Source organism: Mandrillus leucophaeus, unplaced genomic scaffold (assembly GCF_000951045.1).
Source record: "Mandrillus leucophaeus isolate KB7577 unplaced genomic scaffold, Mleu.le_1.0 Scaffold277, whole genome shotgun sequence".
In the NCBI taxonomy this organism is placed as follows: Eukaryota; Metazoa; Chordata; class Mammalia; order Primates; family Cercopithecidae; genus Mandrillus; species Mandrillus leucophaeus.
Window position 1 is genome coordinate 2,218,612 of NW_012102887.1, and position 21,498 is coordinate 2,240,109.

The 21,498-nt window shown below is 40.3% G+C and overlaps 1 protein-coding gene across 1 annotated transcript in view; it reads right to left on the reverse strand.

The window, feature by feature from the left end:
* Positions 1-21,498, reverse strand: part of RHBDD1 (rhomboid domain containing 1) — a 151,898-nt gene that overhangs the window by 116,433 nt on the left and 13,967 nt on the right. The window contains exons 2-3 of the mRNA XM_011984976.1: positions 5,602-6,124; positions 3,382-3,514 (exon numbers count right to left, since the gene is read on the reverse strand). Coding sequence (XP_011840366.1) covers positions 3,382-3,514; positions 5,602-6,034 — 566 coding nt within the window. The 5' untranslated portion in view covers positions 6,035-6,124. The remainder of the gene's footprint in view (positions 1-3,381; positions 3,515-5,601; positions 6,125-21,498) is intronic.

Here is a 21,498-nt window from a genome sequence, read left to right on the forward strand (position 1 = left end):
TATCAGTAAAGCCTTACCAGTTTTTGGGTAGGTTGACTTAACCAGTCAACAGTAGGTTATTGATAGTTAAGTCTTTGGAGTGTCCAAAATTATACATGAATTTTCAACTACATGGGGGCTCAGCATTCCTAACCCCCAAGTTGTTCAGGGGTCAACTGTAATACCCCAGGGTCCAAATGCAGCCAAGGCTTGCTTATTTAGTATTTACGAGTGGCTTATGGGCATTTTTAGACTACTGTCATTAAGGATGAAAAAAGTCAGGTAGGAGCAAAGGGAAGTAGGGAGTGGAAGTCAAACAAACAAAATTAAATAACAGCTGATTTATTAATTTTAGAAAGAAAAAGAAATTAGGTATGATTCTATTTAGGAACAGTGTACACATCCAGAGATTTACTTCGTAATAAAAGGGGTGAGTACTTATTGTTTACAAAGAGGTCATTCACATGTGACTCCTTAAAACTGACTTATTAAACAGAGAAGGTAAGTAATATCCCATTTCACAGGTGAGGAAAATGAGGCTCGGAAAGGCTATGTACCTTGCCCGAGATCCCACAGCCAGTATGTGAGCCTGGCCCCCTCACATTCAACCGCTCTCCTCTAGCACAGTTGCTGAGCGGCTCTTTTACTCTGGGTGATGTTCATGATTCTCCACTTCGGTTTTCTGTCTAGATGGCCTAAGTCTCAGGTGAGAACACACAGAGGTCCACAATCTGGCTAGAAGGTAAAACCAGGCAACATATCCCCCTTCCTTCCATCAACAGAATCTTGGGGGTAGGAGGGGGGAAGGGACAGGAGCCCAGTCTAGGAAGGAGGCACCAGAGGTGGACTGCACACCTCCCTCCTTGGACGCCTCTTCAGACACTATCACCTATCAGGGTCCCATGAAGGAAAATGGAAAGCCATGTGTGAAGCAGAGCAACCTCTGAAGTAAGTACACACAGAGACTGTGAGAAGCAAAAGCACCACGTGAATGAGTGAGATTGCTTCACTCTGGCATCAAGTCCACACCCCTCATACTCCTCACAATGCCTATTTGGAGTGGCTTTCCTTCATAAAACTCTGTAACTGTAACCACGGAAATTACTAATTCCGTGGCTTTCATAAAACACAGAGGTCCACCAAATGTTTGCTTTGGCAGATTTTGTTTTCCTCCGAAAGGGCAGCCCATACAGTCCTGCAATAAAGCAAGTTTTGTTGTAAAGATTTACAGTGTTTTCCCAATGAAAATTCTAATTGACAACCATCAGGCAAATAACAATGCATTGCAAAGAGAGCTCCAGTTTCACCCATTCTTCCAAGATCTGTCTCAAAGAAGCATTCACTGCTTAGGTTTCCTGGACCGGTGTTTAGTGTAGTCTTTATTTGGATACATGCATAAGTAGATGCTTGTATATTAGAAGTTTATCATTCAAAGCAGTCAAATCTTAAAAATCAAAAGACTTCAAGTTCAAAGACAGGAAATTTCATTTACTTCCCAAGCTCAGAATTACCGGTCCCTCCACACAGAATATGCATATGACATAAAAACGCAACCATGCCTTTTCCATGTAAGTTGGGGGGAACCCTAAAAAGTGAAATGCATAAAAAGCTCTTCAGAAATAGTTGCATAAGAATATCAAATGCACTGTTATTCAACGGATTCATCACAGGATAAAAGTTCAAATAGCAGAGGGAGTGATTTTCATATGAATGCTGGGTGTTGCCAGTCACATACAAGAGCCTATCATTGACACAGAGAACCAAGTCACATCAAGCAAGTCAGAGGAGCAGTGAGTGACAAGGTATAGAGAGGGCTGTTCAGATAAGGGACAGACATTACTGGATGCTTTTTCAAAGAAAACTTTGAAGATTTTGTTAGACTTTCTTCGTGGAACTGTCAAAAGTAGCAATACAATTGTAAATGAGTAGTACTCAGGGACCACATCACTGCCATTTATAGGCCAGTTGCCAGGGGCTGCCCGTGATGGGAAATTAGCATTAAAGAAGGACCCGGAGTTACCGGGCTGACACACAGCCCAATGAGAATACTCTCGAAAAAGGTAAGACACTCAGTACAGTCACACAAATCAAAACCAAAATAAAAACTGTCTGTAAAGAACAGTAGCAAACAGAAATCTTCCTTCTTTCTGAACCTTCCTGAATCTCACCCTTCGCCAATATCCAGTCCCACAGTAAAAACAAATATCATGTATTTCCAGTTGCACAAGACAGATTAAGGAAAGTGAAGCTGGTGGAAGAGGTGGACAAATAATACAACTTATCCTCCTTTTCCTAAACAAAAAGCAGAGAAAGGAACCAAAGGAAGAAAGTGCAGCATGAATAGGCAAGAGCCCCAGACAGGAGTCAGGGGGCCTGAATCCTCATGAGGCTGGTGTCTACCACAAACTGTTTGTTGACAAGTCTCTTAACCTTCCGAATTTCCAAGTCCTTCTCTGTAAGGGAAAAAATTCATCTAGAGATCAGCAGTTCTGAAATTGCACTTCCTGGAGCATTAGGGTTTTGTGGAGGTGCCTCCTCTGAGGAAGCCACAGCAACATGGGAGTACAGTGAAAGGGGCCCCGTGCCACCTCTCAACCCAAAAGACTTCAGAGCTGATCCATTTCACATTTTGAGTGTCAAGTAAAGCCTTTTGTTTAAAAAGTTCTATTACCAAGACAACTGACAGCTAAAATGGCTTAAAAGCATTAGATCTGCCGGGCAAGGTGGCTCATGCCTATAATCTCAGCACTTTGGGAGGCCAAGGTGGGTGGATCACAAGGTCAAGAGATGGAGACCATCCTGGCCAACATGGTGAAACCCCGTCTCTACTAAAAATACAAAAATTAACTGCGCGTGGTGGTGGGAGCCTGTAATCCCAACTACTTGGGAGGCTGAGGCGGGAGAATTGCTTGAACCGGGGAGGTGGAGGTTGCAGTGAGCTGAGATCACGCCACTGCACTCCAACCTGGGTAACAGAGTGAGACTCCATCTCAGAAACAGACAGACCAAAAAAAAGCATTAGATCAACATATCTTATAGCTTTTAAATCTTTATAGTTATATGGTTTCTATGTGCTTCTTTGGAATATTGCTTTCAGAATTAACCAGCTAATTGGCCGGTTAATATTGATCCTCAAATCTGTATAACAGTTTCTCCTAGTCAAAAAACGAGGAATCTGCAACTCAGTTAGGACAAGTAACCTACAATTATACAGCTCAATAGTTAACAAGATTTAAACCCAGAAATGTCTGACATTAAAACCATCAAGCTTGACTCTGTCCTAATAGATAAAGAATAAACCTCACTGTGGAAAACAAGTGGTTTCCTTGTTATTATTGCAATTTTTTTTTCTCCATGGAACATCAGGTTCTTCCACTGTATTCCCTAAAAGAAAACACTTACCCTGGTGAGAATAAATGAATAGCCACAAGTTCGACCCAACAAGCAAATCTGTTCGGTACAGGAAAGCCCAAAATGTTGACAAAGCCTCCAGGGCAATAATGGTTGTTAAGAACTTTCAAAGCAAACAAAACTCCTAAAAGAGAATGAAGAACATGCAAATATTAACAATCCCAAAGTAGGAGTATCAACATTTACAAAGAAAGCCAATTAAAAGTGAAAATGATTATTCGATTACATCCAACTTTTTGCTTTAAAACATACCCTATTCCTTAAAATCCTGCATTCGGTAAAAAGACAACGTTAAAGGCAGTCACGCCTTTGATGTTTCTAAATATAGAAGTTCATATTGGTGTTCAGTATGCTACTAAATACATAATACCTAACATGTGAATAAAATACTATCATTGGTATTAAATGCCAGTGAACTGTACACTATAAAATAAAATAGTTATGCTATATAATTTTAACTCAATAAAAATACCAGTAATTTGTATTTTTCTAACCTCTATGGAAAAACATGTTGAAGGCAGGGCATATATTCTTTCTTCTCCCACAATTAGATGCATAAGGACACATCTTGGAAGGAAAGGGGAAGGATGTCAGGAAAAGCAGAAGGAAGGATTAGATTAGATTTCCTTGTTTCAGGACTTTTCTCTCTTCCCCTTCACATTCTAATATTTAGAACACCTAATTTAAATCCTGCTGGAAATTTTGGTCCCATGAAATATCTGTAAAAAGGAACTAGTGACGAAGAAGGTGAGAGACAATGCATCATATAGCTAATACGCAGACTGGGTTCAAATCCAAGCTCCATCGCTTCCTAGCTGGGTAACCTTGTGCTAGTGACTTCACTTCTCTGGGTCTTGGCTTCCTCATCTATAAAATCAGGACAATCCCCCAACAGTCCACAGGTGGTCAGAAAAAAAAAATTAAAAATAAAAAAAGTAAAATAAAATCAAGGCCGGGCACAGTGGCTCACGTCTGTAATCCCAGCACTTCGGGAGGCCAAGGTGGGTGGATCACAAGGTCAAGAGATACAGACCATCCTGGCCAGCATGGTGAAACCCCGTCTCTACTAAAAATACAAAAATTTGCTGGGCATGGTGACACGTGCCTTGTAGTCCCACCTACTCGGGAGGCTGAGGCAGGAGAATTGCTTGAACCTGGGAGGCGGAGGTTGCTGTGAGCCGAGATCACGCCACTGCCCTCCAGCCTGGCACCAGAGCGAGACTCCGTCTCAAAAAAATAAAAAAATAATAAAATAAAATCAAGACAATCCCATCTCCACATGGATCTGCTGTATAAATTAAATTGGTTAGGTTATGCAGAGTGACTATCATGGCTCCTAAAACAGGGCCAGCATGCCATACCAGGGTGTAGTGCATTTATTAACAAAGTCATCCGGAGGCATATGCAGGACAGTTCTCCAGGTGGACTTGGACCTATGTAGTTCTCCCCCTCCTTTCTCGCTTGTTGTTCTCAAGAAAAACTGTGGAAATGTGCTGGAAATTCAACACCCTGAGATAAAAGGGGGTTGGCTGAAACAGCCTAATCCACTCCCTAAATAGGATGTCTTTCAAAGCTTTGCCTAGTGATTCATGTGATTCCCAGGTTTGTACCTGGCTGCCTCTTCGGGGTTCCTTATCTGCATGAAAGGAGCACACACAGTCAAGACTCCAACAGCCCTGGGCAGCTTTTTGAGCCTTGAAGGACGGGCTCACAATGAATCCTAGGCTCCTGTTGTCCCTTGCTGCCTAACTGTCAATACTAAATCTGCCTCACGTAACTTGTTGCAGATGAGTGTGCTCTGTCTCACCAGGTGCAGACAAGTTGGTAATCAGAGACGGCACATTGAGCCTACTTCACAAGCACAGTCATCTTTTTTGAGACCTCCCTATTACAGATACATCTGTGGGTCTTTCTGTGACCCTACCATATGGAGCTGGTGCATATTTCCAATACTATGTCTTCTACAAACCACCTCCCAGCAGGTCCTAGTGCAGACTGTCTAAGAGTGGATGATGCAGCATAATGTTAAATGGCAAAAACTAGTCCTTGCATGCTCCAGCCTCCTCTTCAAGATGCAAAGCATCAGCAGCCATTAACCACTTAGAATTTGGTTCCTCTCACCAACTAGGCACCCACACTTCATAAAATGACAGCAGCCACACCTCCCTTGCTTCCTTTATGCATGCAACCTCAAAATTTTGTCTCCCTTACCTGAGAAACCTACAGCACAGCTCCTTTTGAAGTCAGGTTCATCCATAAATTCAGCAACAGCAAATTGCAAGAGCAGGTATACCACTCCAGTAAGTATAGAAAATGTGGTGATAACAAAGGCAAACCATCTACTTCCCAGTCTTCTTTCTAGATGTATTCCTTTCCAGAGCATGGATGCCATATTGAAATACAAATGCCAATCATTAGCATGGTGAAGGGGAGAGAGTAGTAAACGCTGCCAGTCTTTTTGCTGGCAACACTTCTCCACACTAAGGCAGGAGCTGTACAGTGGCTTCTGAGGGTTCAAGAAGAACCAGATGTTGAGGGCCAAAGTTGCTAGGGTGACAGGTGGAATATTGTTGATCCCAACATTGAAGATTTGAGAAAGGAGTAGAATAAGCCCAGTATTTATCCCTCTTGATCTCCGTTGCATGGCCAGATATCAGGGAAATAGCTCAGCAATGGGAAGATGTGGTCAGGTAGTCAGTTTTAGGTATCTAGGGAGATATATAGACAGCTGAACCTAAAACACAAAATGCATGTGAAAAACAATCAATTAAGAATCAGTGCACATATAAGACATACTCACTTCAAGACAAACTCCCTTAAGGTAAATGCTACTACTCATTCTAACAGAAATATTTATGTTCAACATCTTCTAGAGTAATATCTAGGATGCTGACTGACACCCTTCCTCCATTTTACATTCTAGAATAGAAATTTTATCCCAAATCCCAATGAATCAGTTAATGGACAGTCTTCTCTGACAAACACGTCACGAAATTAACTTGACTTCCTTATAAACAAACATGTAACCTCATGAAAAACCTACAAAGATAGTGTGCAAGCATTAAATGATTTCTACTCAGAATCCTAGCCAGGATTCTTTACCCCCTCCATTTTTTTCAAAGAAATATTTGATTTTGATATGTTAGAATGAGTTTGCTCCAAAGTTTTTAAACATCAACAAGCAAGTTTGAAGACACAAGCATACATTATCTTGAATCCCAATTTCCATGCTGCCAGATACCAATGGTCTGACATCTACTTTCACAACAACTTCAGCTTTTCGTTACCTCCTCTACAAGCCAAATTCTGGGTTGATACACAGTCCTTGGTTTTAAGAGGCTCACTTTCCACCGAGAAATAAACCAACAGCGGCCACATGATGTTCTAACTGCAGTGAGAGAGGGAACCCAGAGCACAGGCACAAACGCAGCCTGAGGTGGTCATCTAACTATGAGATCTAACATTAACCCCAAATCAAGGGGCTAGTAAGCCATGGAACTTCTCATTGTCATTAACCCCAAATCAAGGGTGATATTGTTGATCCCAACAATATGATTTGGGGTTAATGACAATGAGAAGTTCCATGGCTTACTAGCCTGCTTCTCCACCCCGCTGGACCTGGGCTGGCATTGTGACATGCTTTGGCTAACAGAATGTGGAGGAAGGGATACTACATGAGCTCCCAGCCTACACCTCAAGATGATTTATAGGCTTCTCTCTTGAAACCCTCTCAAGCAACCATGTGAACTTTAGGCCAGTGTGCTGAGTAATGAAAGAAAGGTACAGACTGCAGTCACCCTGAAGGTCCTTGCCACTGGTCAGCTACTTCTCCAGAGGTGAAGCTGTCTAGCTGACCACAGGTATACAAGTGAGTCCAGTTGAGCCCAGCCTAATTTGCTGACCCACAAAACAGTAAGCTAAATAAATGGTACTGGTTTACTTCACTGAGCTTTGGAGTGGTTTGTTATGCAACATTACAACTAATACAGAAGGTATTGCCTTTGGGGAGTGCTATGGTTTAGGTGTTTGTCCCTCCAAAACCTCATGTTGAATGAATGAACGAATGAATGTATTTATTTGTTTAGAGCCCGAATCTCACTCTGTAGTCCAGGCTGAAGTGCAATGGCATGATCTTGGCTCACTGCAACCTCCACCTCCTGGGTTCAAATGATTCTTATGCCTTAGCCTCCCGAGTAGCTGGGATTACACGCAGGTGCCACCATGCCCAGCTGTTTTTAGTAGAGACTGCGTGTCACCATGTTGGTCAAGCTGGTCTTGAGCTCCTGACCTCAGGTGATATGTCTGCCTCAGCCTCCCAAAGTGCTGGGATTATAGGCAGGAGCCACTACGCCCGGCCTCATGTTGAAATCCGATCCCCAGTATTGGAGTAGAACCTAATGGGAGGTGTTTGGGTCATGGGGGAGTATCCCTCAAGAAAAGATGAATGCCCTCCCTGGGGTCAGGGGGTGAGTGAGTTCTCACTCTTATTAGTTCCCGCCAGCGCTGATTGTTAAAAGAGACTGGCACCTTCCCACTCCCTTGCTTCCTCTCTCACCACATGATCTCTGCACATGCTAGCTCCCCTTCACCTTTCACCACAAACGGAAGTGGCCTGAGGCCCCCACCAGATGCTCAATCTTGAACTTTAAGCCAGAAGAACTGTGAGAGAAATAGACCTCTTTTCTTTATAGATTACTCAGACTCAGGTATTTATAACAACCCTAAACGGACTAAGACAGGGAGAAATTGGTTTATGCTCATGGGAAGAAGCTAGTAAGGGAAGAGGTGCAGGCAGAGATACAGATAAATAAAAAGGATGAAGTGCTTGGAGGCAAGAGCCTTTTCCTCTTAACAGAAAGAAAAGAAAAATAGGTGTAGCTATGGATATTAAATAGATTAGGTGCAAAATGTTGAAAAAGTTCTCATCTAATGGTTTCTGTTTTCTCTATGGAGATTAATTGGCCCCCAACCAAACACGTAACTCACTCTTACACCCTAAGGACTCTAACTGCACACTGGACAATGCATGAGTATTAAAAAAAAAAAGGCAGGATTCTCCTATCTTCCAGCTCTGTGACTTCAGGCAAATCATTTAAACTTTCTGAACTTCAACTTCTTCACTTTAAGAATCATAAAACCTCCTTCCCAGGATTACTGTAACATGCTTGGAACAAAAGAGCTGCAGAATAAACAGTAGCTACTACTTTCATTTCTATAAAGTAAACTTACTTATGTAAGAATTAATTCCTTTGCAAATGGTAACATCCTAAAAAGACTCAAATGTGTGTGTGCATACACACACACACACACATACAATTAGCCATATACCTACACATGCATGCACACACACATTACTGGCACAACCCCATGTATTAGCACAACCCAAGTTTCTATATTGTTATTATTGTAGCTCTGTAGCATTCTTATGAACTAGAGAATTTAATGGAATTTAAACTGAAATGCTTCCAAATAACTCTGGATAAATGACCTATATTTTTCACATTAGAACTCAAGTCAATTTTCAAATCTTTTCCTACTGTGACTTTTTTGTAATTCTCCTAAATTTATCAACATGTGTGGACATGTGTGCACACATACACATAAATACGTATATTATATATATCAAACATTATTACCTTTAATAGGATCAATGAAAAAACTGGCCTTGATCATTGATCAGTAAATAATCAGCTTACAAGAAATCACAAAATAAACCCTTCAATATCATTGCCAAGAGTGTCTTATGATGCTGGGCTTTATGTAGCAGAAAATCAAAACTACATCTTTGCTCAAGAAAAACTTGCCCCTCAATTACGATCATTAGTAATGAGGAATATAGATAAAAGGACAGAATTCTCAGTCTTACTTTACACTGTGTCCCAGGCTCTGATTGCACTTTCCTAAGTTACTTCTGGCCAGATGAAAAGGTGTCTTTGTATCTGCATCCCTTCGCACCTCCCAGCTCTCCACTGTTGACTGCTCCTGCTTCCACGGGACTCCTTGCTTTCCTGAGGCTTCACTCCTCCTTTCAACCCGTTTCTCTGCTGTTCGCTTCTCCTCTATCCCTACTGTCCCCTGCACACACTAAAGGGCTTCCACTTTCATGATTTTTGTAATTCTTTTTATCAGGATGATGCCCAAATTTCTATTTTTCAGCTTTGATTTCTCAGCAGGTTCCAGGGACATAATCTTAGAGGAAAATATAGTTTGCCTGCTGCCTTGGTTTCTGAAAACTGAATTATCCTTTCTCACAGAACAATGATTCAGCCATTCCTTCTTTCACTCATGTATTTAATAAATATTTATCAAGTGCCGTATGCGTGCCAGTCCCTGTGCCAGGCACTGGAGGTACAGCAAATAACAAAACACTTACATTCCCAGCCTTTAAATGGCCTACTTATACTTGTTGAAGGAATAAAAATATTGTCCACAGGAAATCAAAAGAGAAGTAAAATTGTGTGGCTCTACTTCTCCATAAATGCATACTTAATGCCAAAGGAGATATAACCATAGCCAATGTGAGAAGTGCATATCTCTTGGGCTCCACCTTTGTAAACAAAGGCCATTAGAGTCCCAGTGTAGGTAGAACATATGTTTTGAGTCTTAAGTAGTAGGAAAGACAAATCAGTCCTAGTTCATAACAACTGTAGAGCAGTTTCCTTCCTAATCAGTTACGAGGTCAGCCATCCAAGGTGAGGGATGCAGCCTGTCAAAAGACAACTTAGAAAATCCAACTTAACCATGTAAAGATCAAATCTGTAACCTGACCTTGTGGGCCAGAGAGGCACGGTTCTAGGAACACCAAGGAAGACCAATCACAGTAAGTGAGCACTGACTATAAAATGAATATTGTTAATGTTTTGACTACCAAATACATAGAAATTTTTAGAGTGCTGCGCTATCTGAAAGACCACAGAGGCATCATCAGTTATAGCAACTTACCTGTGAACTGAAAACCTGTAAAATCTGTTGGGTTTTAGAAACGGTTTATGTATTATAACTTGTATCCAGACCACAAGCCAGTTACCAGAGTTCAAGAAAGGACAGTCCCTGTGCTCCCTTACCTTACAAACACACCCTCCCCACCAGACTCTACATACCCCAAGCTGAACACTGGACTGTCCCTTCCAAATCAGCTCCTCCTCTCATGCTCTCCACCTCAAGACACGGGATTTCCACCTATCCAGTTGTTCAAGCCAAAGACGTAGAAAGGTCCTTGACATGTCCTTTGACCTTAACCTTATCACCCTGCTACCCCCAAATCCTATCCATCAAGTTTTATTAATTCTTCTAAACAGTTTTTTATCAATCTACTTCTTTCTAGCTCTAGGGCCACTACTTTAGTCTGGGTCACCATCATAGCTTGCCTGATTACCATAAAATCCAACCAACTGAATCCTCTGCTTCTCCTCTGATACCCACTATTTTCCACCACTGCTTAGCATAATCTTGTATAAAACTGAAGTTGGACTCCCCAGTAGTAAGCCTTTGATGGCTTGTCATCACAGCAAGAATAAGTTCAAACTCTTTCCCATAACTATATGCTTATATCACCAGTTCCTTGCCCACCACACAGGTGGTCTCATCTCAAGCTGGTCTCTGCATCAGTCGCTATGCTCCAGTCGCATGGGTGCTACCAAATCAGTAGCTCCAGGATTACAGTATAAACAGCCAAGGGCAGGAGTATAAACAGCCAAGGGCAGGAATAACCTTATCCGTTTTGATCACCAACAGTACTCAGAGCCACCATAGTATCACCACAAATACACAGTGACAGGCATATGGTCCATGCTTAGTAAATGCACTTGTCCCTGGGTATCCATGGAAGATTGGTTCCAGGACCTCCAACAGATACCAAAATCGATGGATGCTCAAGTCCCTTACATAAAACAGTGTAGTATTTGCATATAACCTATGCACACCCTCCCATATACTTTGAATAATCTCTAGGTAACTTATAATACCTAATACAACATAAATGCTATGCAAATAGTTGTTTTATTGTATTGTTAGGGAATAATGACAAGAAAAAAAAAGTCTGTACATGTTCAGCACCAATGCAATCATCCATTTCCCACCCCACACCTGCCAAAAATTTTCAATCTGTAGTTGGTTGAATCCATGGATACAGAATCCAAGGATATGGAGGGCCAATTGTATTTCTCAAATGACTCAAGATTAGTGTATTTTTTTAATGTGTCTACATTATATGATAAATGAAACTGATTAAGAAGGTCTGAATACCTATGATACGTTCATCTTTAAGTATGCTTCCTGCAATTTTAACAACTTTTCCCAGAGCACTGAACATATTATTCCACTTAGCATTTTTAGGTCCATGACAGTATTATAACGCTAATCTCAACATTACAGAAATAAATCTCTGATCCATTTAAAATGTATTGATAAGTTGCTTTGCCAGAACTATTTGACCAAAAAAAAGCATTTTAATTATGTAATAATACAGACTAGACAGTACTATATCAAGGTTATGGCAGAGAGAAATGGAAGGTTTCTTGCAATATTGATAGGAAAATTAGCCATATTTACTTTTAATGAGAAATTAAAAATTAAACAGGTATGTAATAAGAAAGACTAAGCAGCTAGAACAAACAAAAGAAACTGAATTCATAACTTGGGAAACCAATGTGTCTCAAGGGGGAGAGAAAGGAGTAAAAAGGGAAAAGAAACTAATTACAGTGATTTTCAATTCTACTTACAAAGCAGAAAATATTTCATCATTATCATTTACTAAGGCAGTATATATCTCAATTTCCAGATTTAAATGTTCAATAAGAATTGAGACCATTAAATTGCAAGAATATATACCAGTTATAAATTCTATTCCCAATTTGGTGTCTGCTACCAACAAAATTAATTTCACAAGAAAGACAGGAACTACAGAGTCTTAATAGGAGTAATCAAATGCTGTTCTGAAGATTGAGACTTCCATATTACTAAAAGTATAACAAATTTCAAAATTATTCACCGAAATATTCTTAAATTGTATGTTTTTTCCCCCTTGAAGATTCAAGAAAAGTCTGTCACTATATAATTGAGATATATTAATGCTATATCATTAGCACTACTTTCATGCCTTTGGTAAGTTTCATTTCACAGTTTTGAATATTTGAAGTATATGCTCTAAGAAATAGGGGAAAATTTAGGTTTGTTCAAGTCATTTGGCAAGAGTCCTCTTATCACTCAAACTCAGTACTTTGCTAATACCTGACCTTCCAGATGCTTAACCCATTTATGCTGGAGGTTGCAATTTTTTGTGTGTGAAAAACTAGACCTTGGCGATGACCTTGAACAGTAGGATATAAATAACTCCCATAAGCTTAGCATTCCAATAATGGAACACTAGGCATAACTGGGATTTAGCATTCATCTTTAAAAGCTGAAATATAACTCGCATACCATAAAATTCAATCTTAAAGAGCACAATTCAGTGTGTGTTTTTTTTTAGTATATTCACGAGGTTGTGCATACCTAGTTCTAGAATTTTCATGACTTCAAAGAGAGACCCCATACCCATTAGCAGTCACTCACTCACTTCCCACCTAGTGCCTGGCAACAATTAATCTTTAATACTTTCTGTCCCTATGAATTTGCCCATTCTGGATATTTCATATAAATGAAGTCACACAACACATGGCCTTTTGTATTTGGCTTCTTTCCCTTAGCATAATGATTTCATAGTTCATCCATGTTGTAGCAACTATCAATACTTTGTTTCTTTTTATGGTCAAATAGTATTTCATTGTATGATTATACCATATTTTGTTCATCCATTCATCAGCTGATGGACATTTGTTTCCACTTTTTGGCTCTAATGAATAATGCTGCTATAAACATTCATGTACAATTTTTATGAACATATGTTTTCAGTTCTCTGGGGTATATACCTAAGAGTGAAATTGCTGGCTCATATGGTGACTATATGCTTAACTTTCTGAGTAACTGCAAAATTGTTTTCCAAATTTCTATACCATTTACATTCCCTTCAGCACTGTACAACGGTTCCAGTTTCACCACATCCTCAACAATGCTTGTATTTATCCATCTTTTTTTTTTTACTGTAGCCATCCTGGTGGATGTGAAGTAATACTGATTTTCATTTCCCTAAAGACTCATGATACTGAGAAAATGCTTAGATTTTCATTGCTTAAAATACAATACAAACACACACATGTTCACAGGCACACACACAAGCACACATGTACCCAAACACACACACACATACACACTCACTCACGCTTTCTACAGAAAATTATTTAACAAGCTCAGGTCAAGAGAAATCTTCAGAAAGAAAGGTGAAACCACAAAGAAACAGTCCTGGTTAAACCACAAAGACTGCAGCTCTACCATTGCCCTGTGATATAATATGTTGGAAAGGAATGCGAATGTACTCCAATGGCAAGATATTGCTTAGGCCAACACATTTGACTACAAATTCTGTGCAATTATTTAGAAAAAAAAAAAGGTTAGTGTGTTTTATTAATGCAAACAAAGCAAAAATGCTATGAAAATAGCAAATTATTTATACTAAACATAAAAACTTCCTCTGCTTTTTTAATTACAAGAGCTAGACAGCAAATTTGTGCATCACAAATAGTGCATTAATGTGGTCAAAATATACACACACACTAGATGCAGTTTTTCTCACTTATTTTGTTTCATTACAGTCATCTTTCTCTGTGAATAAACTGAACTGGAGCTTTTCTTCCAACCCTTGTAACTCTCTCAGGAATCTTATTCATTCACGGCTTTTCTAGTCCAAATTTATGAAATTGTTTGCTCCACTTGTTACTGTTACTATAGAGCCAATGGATGAGAACATTTTAGTCCAAGATAATAACAATAAAATTCTTTGTTCTTCCAATAAAACTACTTAGCATAATTTTATTTTTCTTAAAAGCTTTAGTTTCCTTAGGTTCCAAGAGAATCCAGTCACAAAATGCAGATTTTCAAGACAGTTTTGAAAATAAGAAAATGGTATAATATATATTTGCATTTAGTGAAAAACAAGAACTGAATACTCACAAAGTAATCTGTTTTCTCTTTTCAAATACATGAATGCATTTTGAAAAGCTTTGCTATATGCAAAACATAGTTGTTTAAATAACATGTAAATTGTGCTTTTAAAATGTAATATTTAAATATTTAACATAATAGCAGATGGTATGGCTTCACATCATTACACCAAGTTCAATTTACCAGAATGCATATTCTACCTGAGTTGATTAGTAAATAGGGAGTCCTGGGGGTATAGTATGAAACCTTAGTTAGACAGCATAATTACTTGATGACTAGTTGCACATAAATGACATTTTTTTTCTGGCTATCTAATCTGTTAAATGGCTTCCAGAGCTACATTAATGATAAAATCAGAGGGAATTAGAGTAGGGACCTCTGTTTCCTTCCTTCACATTAATGGCAGAGATACAAAGAAATGAAGACAATCAAATGAATGAAAACTGACTTCATGAATAAAAAATAAAAACTGGAATCAAATTACATTAGGATGGTAATGGGAATCTCGTCTTTATGACGACTGTGACACTCTCTCAATAATTATATTTCAGTATCTATTCATGGAAATATCTACAACTTAGACTCCATTCCAGAAGCAACTGGGAAGCGAGAGCATTTCCTCCTTTTGAAGCCTACTGAGATCTTTAATATGACGGTTCTCCAACTTCACACCCTCCGTTGTTTCAGCCATATTAAGAAACCATCTCACCCAGCTGAACACAACGATTCGACTCTCTCTCTAATGACAGCTGCCTATATCTTTCTGACTTTAATTTATCCAACTTAGAGGGTTTTTTTCCTTTTTAGGGACAGGGTCTCATTCTGCTGCCAGGCTAGAGTGCAGTGGTGCAATCATAGCTCACAGTAGCCTTGAATTCCTAGGCTCAAGTGGTCCTCCCACAGCAGCCTCCCGAGCTGGGACTACAAGCAAGTGTCACCACATCCAGCTATTTTTTCATATGTATTTTTGTAGAGATGGGGTCTTGCTGTATTGTCCAGGCTGCTCTTGAGCTCCTTGCTTCAAGCAATCCTCCCACTTTGGCCTCCCAAAGTATTGAGATTACAGGTGTGAGCCACCACACCCAAGCTCAAACCTAGAGTTCTTAAGACATAAAAGCTCCTCCTTCCTTTTTTCCTTCATACACCATCTCACCAGATGAACACGAATACAAAATTTCTGATCCCTTAGTGGGATAATGTTCAGATGTGCTTTATAATAGCCTGCCTTTAGTATCAATGCCACCCATATGGAAGGCATGTATAGGCAAAATATGTAACCTCTGAGGAGCTGGGATTTAAGACCACTAAATGGACGTATGAAGAATGTTCTAGACAGATAAGCTGTTAATAAGAACATGTGTTACATGCTGAAAGATCTCAACAGAAATCAGACCTTTATCACCTTACACTCTTCCCCTAGTCTACTTACACAGTACCTGACTCAACTTGCTTAAAATCCAATTTCACCATGTTGTACCCCCACCTCAATCCACCCAATGGCTTTCTGTATTCATGGTTAAAACACTGCACAGTGTCTCAGGTAGCGATACTCTTTATGGAAAAAATATCTTTAAGCAGATTTTTAAAAAACGATGAATAGTGTCATAATTAATGGAATGGACTCTGGAGTCAAATGAGTTAGGTTCAAATCCTGCTTAATTGCTTGGGAGCTACATGACATTAGGTAAGTGCTTTTTTTTTTCTTTTTGAAACAGAGTCTCACTCTGTCACCCAGATTGGTGTGCAGTGGCACAATCTTGGCTCACTGCAATCTCCGCCTCCCAGGTTTAAGCAATTATCCTGCCTCAGCCTCCTGAGTAGCTGGGATTACAGGCGCATGCCAGCAGACCCAGCTAATTTTTGTATTTTTTAGTAGAGACAGGGTTTTGCCATGTTGGCCAGTCTGGTTTTGAACTCCTAACCTTGGGTGATCCACCCACCTCAGCCTCCTAAAGTGCTGGGATTACAGGTGTGAGCCACCACACCCGGCCCTTAGGTTAAGTTCTTAATCAATCTCTACCTCAGTCTCCTCATTTACAAAACAGATATTAAGTAATAATAAGGAACACCTCATAGAGTTGTTGATGAGTAATATAGGTAAAACACTTAGAATAATGCCTGAAACATAAGTACTACATAAGTATTAGCAGATATTAAATATTTATCAACAATATCTGATCAACTTCAAGCTATTCATCCCAGGAATCAAGGTCTTATAATATTTACATACCTCCCAATACCTTTTATGCAATTATAGTTTAAAAGTAATCATACATAATTTGCTTCATTTCACTTAATTCTCACAATCCTGTGCAGGCGAAATTAGTTCCACCTTATCTACTAGCTGGTCTACCCACCGCCTGCCAAGAAAAATCACTTAACTGTCCAGTTGCCCATTCTAAAACACGCTCCATAGAGTTGCCCACGTGAGATGTACATCCATGGAGCTTCAGACCTTCAGACTTTTTGGGGATGTTGAAATTTCAGGCCTGCACTTTCTCTGTCCAAGGTGCTTAATAAGCAAGGCCATTCCCACAGATGGGCAGTCACATGGACTCTCTCACCACAAGAGGTGACGAAAGTGAATTTCTCGCGCCTCCCACAGATTACATCTTGTGCTCAATTTAGTGAAAGTCCTTCCAGCAGTTTTGGTGTGAAACCATGAAAGACAGAAAGAAATTCCACTTTTTTATTACACAGATAAAGAAACCAAGGTGATGATGCCCAGAAGCTGGAGTGTTAAGGACTCAAAGTCAGCTCTTCCCACCAGACAGTGCTGCTCCACCGTGAAGCCCTGCAGTTTCCTGACTCCCAGCTGTGACCCTTCTGGGGGCCCCTATGCCTGTGAGCAGCCCAGCAGGCTGGCCTGCCTCAAGAAAGCCAAGTTCCACATTCTGCACTTTCACAGCATGTAACAGATGCCTCAAATGGCTGCTATAAGTAGTTAAACAAAAATCTTATAAAATTCTAGGCTGTGATCTAGAGGCATGCCAGGAAATAGTTCAATGTTCTGCTTTATGGCCAATATTTTTTAACTTAAGCCACTAGACCAGGAACCTTTAGAAGAGATGTCAGTGACTCTTCTTTCACATAAATGCTTCCTGGAGGATAAGCTGAAGTTTGAATGTTTTAAAAGTACTAAATGGGCCAGACGCAGTGGCTCATGCCTGTAATCCCAGCACTTTGGGAGGCAGAGGCGGGTGGATCACGAGGTCAGGGGTTCGAGACCAGTCTGGTCAATGTGGTGAAACTCCATCTTTATTAAAAATACAAAAATTAGCCGGGTGTGGTGACACGAGCCTGTTGTCCCAGCTACTTGGGAGGCTGAGGCAGGAGAATGGCATGAACCCAGGAGGCAGAGCTTGCAGTGAGGGGAGATCATGCCACTGCACTCCAGCCTGGGTGACAGAGCAAGACTCCATCTCAAAAAAAAAAAAAAAAAAAAAGTACTAAATGGGACCAAAACAGCGCTTCATTTTAGCTCAACCTCCATCTGTAATATGCAGTGTAAAATTTAATTAGAAGTGAATAATGAGAAAAGAAAATCTGCAGGCTTGGCTCAGTGGCTCTTGCCTATAATCCCAGCATTTTGTAAGGCCAATTTAGGAGGATTGCTTGGGGCCAGGAATTCAAGACCAGCCTGGGAAACACAGCAAGACCTCATCTCTACAAAATAAAATAAAATAAAATAATAAATTAGCCAGGTACAGTGGCACACACCTATAATCCTAGGTACTTAGGAGGCTGAGGCAGGAGGATCACTTGAGCCTAGGACTTTGAGGCTGTGGTGAGCTATCACAGTGGGCAACAGAGTGAGACCCTGTCTCTAAAAATAAGATTAATTAAATTTAAAAAATAAGATCTTACTGAAAGAGACAAGGTAGAGCAATAAATTTTGACTTAGATATTGTTTCTGGCAATTGTCTTAGTTCAGGCTGCTATAACTAAGTACCATAGACAGGAGGATTATAAACAACAGAAATTTATTTCTCACAGTTCTGCCCGTTGCAAGTGTGACATCAGGGTATAAGAATGGTTAGGTTCTATTGAGGGCCCTCTTATGGGTTGTGAACTGTTTTTCCGTTATATACTCACATGGTAGAAAGAGAGCAAGAGAGCTCTCTGGCGTCCCTTTCATAAGGACTCTAATCCAATTCATGAGGGGTCCACCTTCATGACCTAATAACCTGCCAAAGGCTCCACCACATCCTTGTACCATCACTTTAGGTATTCTAGAGTCACCAGAATTTCTGGAGCCATTGCACACAGACATTTTTATAAAACTTATTTTTGTAAACACAAAAATTACTATGGCAAAACTAAGGTGGCAGCTATAAAAATGGAAGTTTAAATTAACTATGGGAAAGTGATTTCAAATGACACTATCATCTATTCTAAGCCACAGAAATGCAGGTCCAAGGCAATAAATAGAATCACCAAAAGAAACTGGCAAGTCAGGTCTTGATAATCAGTTCTATCCTAGGGATTCAACAAAATTCAAGGGGCAGTAAGATTGATTCAGACTGTTTATGGAAAGGTGAGATCAGTTTCACTGAAGAGGAAATATGGCAGGGTAGAAAGTATACATGGCTAAACCGAAGACTTCAGCAACTGTGCTGGCCTTGCCACTGAGGAGGAGGATAGAACAGCTGAAGAACTAAAAGATAAAAGAAGCCAGGCCGGGCGTGGTGGCTCAAGCCTGTAATCCCAGCACTTTGGGAGGCCGAGACGAGCGGATCACGAGGTCAGGAGATCGAGACCATCCTGGCTAACATGGTGAAACCCCGTCTCTACTAAAAAATACAAAAAACTAGCCAGGCGAGGTGGCGGGCGCCTGTAGTCCCAGCTACTCGGGAGGCTGAGGCAGGAGAATGGCGTAAACCCGGGAGGCGGAGCTTGCAGTGAGCTGAGATTGCACCACTGCACTCCAGCCAGGGCGACAGAGCGAGACTCCGTCTCCAAAAAAAATAAAAATAAAAAAAAAAAAGATAAAAGAAGCCAACAAAAAGCCACCAACACCACCACAACAAACACCAAGCTTTACCACACTGAAGACTGGCTGTTGAGGGTAAAAATTCCAAAGGAACTACATGCGTGTTGGTTTCAGGTAAAGGCAAAAGGCTGAGGAAGGGAACTGCAGATTTAGGAAATGCTCTAAACTACTTTCAACAACAATAGCAACAACAACAAAAAGGCTCATCTGTCAGTTTAACTAAATTACACAGAGTGAAGGTATAGGATTCACAATTCATTCATTCCAAGGGATTACAGACTTTTGCCAAAGTGAGAGGAAAAGATGAGCCCTTGGTAGTGCTGAGCAAGGTACAGGGGATCCCCAGGCAATTTGGAAACTTGAGGTTAAAAAAAGCAAAGACGATAAAAAATAACTGGAGGGACTATTTCCCAGAGAGGGGACGCTTCCACCTCTACTTTTGCCAGCTGTCCTGGTTCTGCCCATCCTGATTTGGCTCCTAGTTGTGTGGTCCTGGATATCCAAGGTCATCAACCTCCTGAACAACTGGTTTCTTTAGGCTCAGTTGGATCATCAAGTTGCTCTGCTGCACACAGAGCTCAGGAAGTTTAATTCTAGTCTTAAGACTGAAAATCTTTCTCCATCTATTGTCTCTGCATTTGGGGGGAATGTGTTTGGAACCCACACACACCCTCAAATGCAGAGACATATATGGAGAAAAAGACATGGAAATACACAGAGAGAAATGGAGAGGAATTTATCAATTCTCCTTGATGGAAAAAAGTTTAGCTTCTTCCTTCCTGGAAGAGGCTAAATGTTAACAAGGTCATCAACGGGACTCAAAACAAGTAACATACTGACCATCTTCCACAGGTAAGGCAGAGTTATTAGGCTCAGAGGAAAAAAAAAAAAAGGCATAGGGCACACTTATTGTTCCTTGTTTCAAAGGAGTTAAGTTGCTTTATTTCCTGAATGTAATCAGACAGGAGACAATGCTTCAACTCCCTAGGGTGACTAAGGATGTAGATTTAGAAAAACACATGTAATAGAGTTGTACGGAACTACCCTAGCTTTCCTTTTCTTGTGATCACCAAAGAAGTCTCACAGAAGATTCTGCAGCAAATAGGAGTCCTTTTATGCATACAAACACTTTTATTCATTTATTGTTGCCCATTTGCTGGGTGGATGTCACGCAATCTCAGTGGAATCTACAAGGGACCTCAGAAAATCATACATGTGCACAGAGCCTCTTAAAAATCACTCTGTCTTAGATCTCCTATGGATTAGAACTTCTGGAAAGGGGGATAGTGTAAGGTCATCTTCCCTATAGACACCACCTAGAATCCGGCATATCCACATCTGAGACCAGGATGGCACCATCTTAGAAGGGCAGCTACGTTTTGCTCCTCTCTGTACTTTCCTAACTGGGAAAAACAAGTTCAAAACTCCAGATTAACTGGGGTCACTCTGATGCCATAAATCCAACCCAAACAGTTTTAAAAGAATGAAAAAAAAAAAAAAAAAGAATGAAACCCTTTGTGCATTCTTGTAATGGCAGGATAGAGGACCCTTGCTAAAAGACCCCTCTGAAACCGCAGAAATTTAACTTAAAACACTGAGTATTTAACCTTATTTTCTATTACACTCCTCCTACGACTGGTTTCCTAATCAGAGATCATGTTTGTTTTTAGGTGTTTGCTCAGTGCCAAGAGGTGGTTAAGATGGCTGACTAGCATCAAGCCACTCAAGACCACTAGGCCAGTCTATTCATTGTATTAGATACCTTGAGCAAATTATCTCATCAACCCCCGTCTGTTTCCCAATCTGTAAGATAGGTCAGTAAAGATTCAGTTAGCACGCTCTTAACAAACGAAGCTCTTTGTTGTTATTATTATTGTGCATTACTGTTTTAGTCTGGGCTTCCCCAAAAAGCAGCTCTAAGACAAGGGTCCCTGTGGAAGTCACTTATTTGGGAGATGACCAATACACTGACTGGGGAGTAGGGAAGCACGACAGGAATGGCAAGATGTAAAAAATAATACCTACACATATATATGTAGAGAGACAGAAAATATATATATATCTTCTCAAAAGAGCTA